Consider the following 6748-nt stretch of genomic DNA (forward strand, 5'->3'; position numbering starts at 1 on the left):
AGGATAGGTTTTAATTTGCTTGAACACATCAGCTCTACAATGAAATCAGAAATCCAAATGACATTAAGAGGCTTAGGTACCTTATTTCTATTTCTTTGGGAAACTTTTTCCTTCTCATAAACCATACCTATTAATTGTTTTCTTTAAAACGGCTTTATAAATAACCAGTTAAATTTCTAAAGATCTAACCATTTTTGCTTTATAAATTAGGCATGTTGGAACTTACCCAGTTGTTCGGTGGTGTGGTTGTGCCATTTTCATGGAGACAGTCATGCCAGATATAATAATCAGTATATTTCCCTGTCCAGTTCCGACTCAATTGAAACCAAGCATGTTTATCACTGGTGTGATTTGGTATGAAATCGATTATTAATTTTAAACCTAATGAGTGAAAACATTTTAAATGTTAGGAAAAAATTATATTAGAATAAAATACATGACGGTTAAAAGGAAAAATGCTTTAAGTAAGTATTTGGATACAGGGAATATAGACAATAATAATGTAACAAGTATGGACAGTGTCAGGTGGGTACTAGACTAATTAGGGGGATTGCTTCATAAATTATATAAAGGTCTAACCACTATGCCGTACACCTAAAACTAATATAAAATTATACTGAATGTCAACTCTAATTGAAAAATAAAAATAAATAAAAGCATATTTTGCGATAAAAATTAAAATTTAAAAAGTATGCAATAAAAATTTTAAAAGAAGTATTTAGAGAAATGTTTTTCTCAGTCCCCACCCCTATGTCTCCCACCTTCCATTCAGTTTACCTTTATCATGTATGGCTGCAATCAGATTCTCAAAATCTTTCATTGTTCCAAAAATGGGATCAATTTCTCGAAAATCTTCAATACCATGTCGGAAATCTTTAAGGGATGATTTATAAAATGAAGTAATCCAAACGGTTTTTATATTTAAAGTTGTAATGTAATCTAGCTTATCTTGAATACCTGAAGAAAAAAATTCAAGGCCATGAAAAATAACTAAGTAAAGTTTGGGTTTTTCGGTTGAAGAATTAAAAATAAAAGGAATATTGCCTAAAATGAAAATATTTATACTGAGACAGAAGTATTTGGAATTTCACTGAATTTGAGTAAAAATTCAAATAGCAAGTCTAGTTCTACAAATATCATCAAATTAGTTTTCTAGCAATAATCTTTGACCTTTAACACAGATGTAATTACCTTTATAAAATTTCTCTGTGTCCTGCTCATTTTTTATATTTAAAACCAAGACTATAGAATTGTTAATTTATTCCACACATAGTTTTTGAGCAGCTACTCTAGGCCAGGTGCTGGGCTAAGTGCCCAGGTACAAAGGATAACACACAGCCCCTTATGGTCACATAGTCTAAACTTCACTGTCTAGTATAATAGGCACTTGCCACATGTGGCTATTGAGCACTTGCAATGTGATTAGTGTGAATTAAGATGTCCTGTAAATGTAAAACACACTGAGTTTTTAAGATGCCAGTGTGCAAAGAATGTAAAATATCTCATTAATATTTTTATTTTGATTATATGTTGATATATTAAACAAAATATATTATTAAAATTAATTTCATCCAATTCTTTTTAATTTTTTTTAATATGGCTCCTAGAAAATTTATGATTACATATGTAATTCTATTTCCTCTGGACAGTGCTGAAGCCAAGAATTTACACAGAAGAGAATTCTAGACTTGGCTGAGAAGAGACACTGGAACAAACCACTTTGTACTTGGAATCTTGTAAGGTAATTAGCAGACAGTGAGGGTTTTTTGCTTCTAGTTCAGAGTTCTGAATGTAGACTCAGGAGTTGTCTAGTATTCACTCTCCAGCAACTTTCTGTGGGACCCTGTAGGCTTCCTACAGTCAGAGTCTGTCAGGGTCACACCGCGCGCGGGCTGGAGGTCATTGAGCCCAAAACACTAAGTCACCTGTCTCCTGGCCTGGGGCTCTTCCTCTCTAACAAGTTGCTCATTTTTGTCCTCTCTGTACCTCAATTCCCCCTTCTGGGTGCCTATGAGACCTCACAGAATGTCAACAGACAGCAAAAGAGAATTTTGATTTAAATCAACATGATGCACAAAGGAACAAGATGGGGCTGGACGGATGCAAAGTAAAAAAAGGATCTCGGGTTCACACTCCAGGGGACAGAAGGCAATCACAAAACCCAAACTGCAACCTGTACTGGTTTCTTCAAATAATAAGAAAATCCCCTCAACCTCAGGGACAAATACTTATTGATCACAAGAAGCAGCCAGTTCCTCAAGAAAAAGTTATTGGAAATGACAAATATAAGAGCTGATTAGATGCTGCCCTGTTTATAAGAATTTGGGGTACACAGGTAGCCCCCACATTTTGAAAGTTCATATTACACCACTTCACTTTTTCAAAAGACCTACATTAATACCTGTTTTTGCTAACAAAAAGAAATTTTAAGAGGATTTTCACTTTTTAAGAAAAACAGCAAAAAGCAAAAATAGTGTTCATCCTTTTTTTGGCAATGAGCCTTGACAGAGGCAGCACACACCTGGAGCAGCAAGTAGCCCCGCCAAGCTCCTTCCCTGAAAACTACATGCAGCAGCTTTCTGTGGGACCCTATAGGCTGCCAGGGCATCGATCTGTGTCTGTGAGCGTCTGTGCTTTTTCTCGGTTTATTGTGTCCATCCGTTAGCAAGATGTGTCTTGTTTCTTTATCATATCTTTCCTGCTTTTACTGCATGTGAGGGTTACTTTTGGTTTTATGTGTTTCAAATGGTGTATTTGGTAGGTTATTTCTAGGTCAGGAGATGCTCAAAAATTTTTCCATATAAATTAATAATTGCTTGTTCTCTTTATGCCATTTCAGCTTATAAAAGGTTTCCTAGGAACACTCTACTTTCACATAGTGGAGAAAACCTGTATCTAGAAGCTGATTAAAAAGAGAGAACCAGTTAAGTACAAATCAGTAGTTGACAGATGGTCATGAGGATGGGGAGCACGGCATAGGGAATGAAGTTAGCATTAATGTAATGGTTAGGTGGAGAGCCAGAGGAGAGAAAGAGCAATTAAGAGGATTGTTTTATAAACTATAAATGTCTAATCAATGTACTGTATACTTGAAACTAATAATAAAATAAAATTTTTTTTTAAAAAAGGGAGAACCAGGAAATGGAGAATGTATCTTTTGGTTTAGGGATTTTAGCTCTGTGGAGGAAAGAAGGGTTCTATAGAAAATAATCCCACAGGGTGATCTGATCATAAATTCCTAACTGAGTAGGTCATGGTGGTTAGTCACACCCCAGGCATATAATAACCTTTTTACTTAAAAGGCTTTTTTCTTTGCCTTAAGCAAGCCCTGTCCACTGTTTCTGTGCAGCTAGGTTAATACACCTTTGAAATGCCTGCCTTCACAATGTAAACTGGTACAGCCACTATGGAAAAATGGTATGGAAGTTCCTCAAAAAATTAAGAATAGAATTGCCGTATAACCAGCAATCCCACTTCTGGGTATCTACCCAAAATATTTGAAAACATTTATTCATAAAGATATATGTACCCCTATGTTCACTGCAGCATTATTTATGGTGGCCAAGGCATGAAAATTATCGAAGTGTCCTTCGATAGATGATTAGATGAAGAAGATGTGGTATATATATACAATGGAATATTACTTAGCCATAAGAAAAGATGAAATACTGCCATTTGCAACAAAATAGATAGATCTTGAGAATATCATGCTAAGCAAAATAAGTCAGACAGAAAAAGTCAAGAACTACATGGTTTCACTCATATGTGGTATTGAAAGCAACAAACAAACAAAAACTCATAGACACAGACAACAGTCTAATGGAAAAAGGGGTAGAGAAGGTAGATAAAGGTAAAGGGGGTCAAATATATGGTGACAAAAGGAGATTTGACTTCAGGTGGTGAATATACAATGCAATATACAAATGATGTATTAGAGAATCGTACACTTAAAACCTACATAATTTAATTAACCAATGTCATTCTGATAAATTTAATAAAATTTGAAAAAATAAAAATTAAATGCCCCCTTTCCAGTCCCTCCTTATAACACCTGGCCATCCTTTCAGACCTCTCCTCCTAAAGCCTGCAAGAGAGCACATAATCTTAACGATCCTGTAATCCCATCCCAGTCTTTCTTTCTCCAACCTTCATGTAGTCTTCCTTAAGTTCCTTCCTTAGTCTGGATGCATAAAAGAAACTGTAAACTGTTATTCTCAGAAGTATTTATTTCAGTCTGTTGAGATCTTGCTTCCAGGTATATCCTCTTTGGGGCTCAAATAAATTTTTATAAAAATTCTCTACAGGTCTGGACATTCTTAAATCAACAGCTCTATTTTGTCAAAACATCACTTTTGTAAAAAAAAAAACAACAACAAAAAAAACACTTTTACTAAGCATTTACTGTATAAAAGGCAACAGATGCTAGGGCCATTGAGGAGTGGAGAGGTATGGAAAGGAAGTCACCCAGATACATTACAAGGCAGTATGAGAGGGTGCTATAAACACAGCCCAAACGGAGGGTGAACACTAATTAGAAAGACTTACAGGAAGAAAATAGACAAGAATGCAGGAAATGGGTATGAACTGTACCTTGAAGGACAGAAAGCATTTCAATTAGTGAAGATGCAGGAAGATTTTAAAAGAGAGAAAATGATATGAGCATACAAAAGAAAAGCCTTTTATTAGTTATTAAGGAAAGTGAGAGATTTTGAGCTTATTTATAACATTTTGAAGTTAGATTAAGCTCATTTCTACTTCCCACACTCTATTAAAATAACCATTCTGTTCTATTTTCTTCAAACATCATTATCAAAAATTACCTTGTTAGTTTGTTTCTTATTCCTACTCTTAGCCAAGGTGACAATCTCAACCAACCTGCCCAGGACAGTTCCAGTTTACACCTGCTATCTGGTATAATTTTACTCTTAAAAGTATCCTGTTTTTAGCAATAAATTATAAGGACATTCTACACATAACTCACTAAGAGATTATTAGCGTAACTTTAAAAAAATAATGTTTTACTTCTACTTTTTTGTTTTTTTACTAATATGGATATTGTTTTAAATAAGCCTCAGTTCAAGTAATGACCAACACTGCTATGCTTTTTTTCTTTTCTTTCATTTCTCAGGATTTAAATTTTAAAGACTCGGCAAACACCTTTTAAAGACATCGCTTAATTTTTTTCTAAAACGTAATTTACTTTTTATTCAGTTAGTAAGAAACTCTCAGCCAGATTGCCCAACTAGCTACTATATATACTGGAAAAGCAATTCTAAACTGTCACTGTGAGATAATCAACTATAAAGTGCACAGAAGCCGGAAACTTTCCAGAGGTGCATGTAAAAAGTTAGAATTGATGACCAACTAAGCAAATGTACTTAGTAGGCAGTAAATTAAACAACTCTTTGAGGGGGCTCGGAGGCCTCCAAGTAGTCTTTCATCATATGGGAAGAATTTCTGGGTTCCCCTGGGTGGCTTCTAAATATACCATAAACAAGGTGTGGCCAGTCATACTGGAATGTGCTTACCATACAACCCAGGCATAATTCAGTATCAAGGACAGAGATAGCCACAAACCCACCTCATCCTGGCACAACCCTAACCTGTCTCCCCCAGGCACCTTTTAGATCTCCGTTCCCATCCTTGTCGCTGTCCTTGAAAGATCTTGGGTAGATCTGATACATGGGTCCCGCCTGCCACCAGTCGAGGCACTTGGGAGAAATGGCGATGATGGCTACGGTGGCCCCAATGAGCACGAGCACAGATGTCACGGTGAGCCAGAAGAGTACCTCCCGAGGCACTCGGTAGCGCGCCTGGCTGGAGAAGCGGAACAGCACCTCCTTGGGCATCCCTGCGTAGGGCTGGATGTCCTTCAAGTCAGGCTCCTCAGGGCCAAGGATACCCACAGCGCTGTGCTGTGGGCTGTCCCCTGGGCTGCTGGGATCTGGGTCCTTCTCCAGGATGTCTTCATTATGGACAAACCCATTGTTTGTCCGGCATCCTTTCAAACTCATTCCAATGGAGTCTCTCTTGCTTTTCTCCTCAGCCATGTCTTACTGTCTTATCTGTGAGGAGTGCCCTCCTGCAATAAGAAAGGTAGAAAGGTGGACTGCTGAAATGTGTGGTCATGTTAATGAGCTTTGTGTGGTTTATAAATAAACCTGACAAGACAAAGTCCAGTCAAGGAAAAAAGGGTAAAGGTAAAGGGGTTTAAAAAAAAACTCTCTTGACCCATGAGGCTGTCGTAGCTATAGTGACCATACTGAGGTGTTCAGACCTGGACTGGGGCAAAGGCACAGAGGACAGGAAATAAGAAGCAACAGGGTTCCACTGCAATTTAAGATGTTATTTGACTGAGTATACCAATGTTCAAGGCAGAACTACTTACAAGAGTCAAAACGTAGAAACGAGCCAAGTGTCCATCAACGGTTGAATGGATAAACAAAGTGTGATATAAGCACATGATATTATTTAGCCTTAAAAACAAAAGGAATTCTGACATGTACTACAACATGGTTGAATCTCGAAAACATTATGCTAAGTGAAGTAAGCTAGACGCCAAAGGATAGATATTGTATGATTAGATGTGGTACCTGAACGAATTCATAGAGACAGAATAGAAGCGTGGTTATCAAGGGTTGTGAGGAGGGGTGTAATGAGAAATTATTGTTATTTAATAAGTACAAAGTTTGCATTTGGGACAATGAAAACATTTCTGGAGGTAGATAGTGGTGATGGCAGCACAACA

At 36.9% G+C, this 6748-nt stretch overlaps 1 protein-coding gene across 1 annotated transcript in view; it reads right to left on the bottom strand.

Moving 5' to 3' along the window:
• The window catches only part of SLC3A1 (solute carrier family 3 member 1), a 28372-nt gene extending 22185 nt beyond the window's left edge, over nt 1-6187 (bottom strand). Inside the window, exons 1-3 of the mRNA XM_025045087.1 lie at nt 5621-6187; nt 778-957; nt 227-381 (exon numbers count right to left, since the gene is read on the bottom strand). Of these exons, the coding sequence (XP_024900855.1) occupies nt 227-381; nt 778-957; nt 5621-6050 (765 nt within the window). The 5' untranslated portion in view covers nt 6051-6187. The remainder of the gene's footprint in view (nt 1-226; nt 382-777; nt 958-5620) is intronic.
• Nucleotides 6188-6748: the final 561 nt, after the last annotated feature.

The sequence above is a fragment of the Pteropus alecto genome, unplaced genomic scaffold, assembly GCF_000325575.1.
Source record: "Pteropus alecto unplaced genomic scaffold, ASM32557v1 scaffold131, whole genome shotgun sequence".
In the NCBI taxonomy this organism is placed as follows: Eukaryota; Metazoa; Chordata; class Mammalia; order Chiroptera; family Pteropodidae; genus Pteropus; species Pteropus alecto.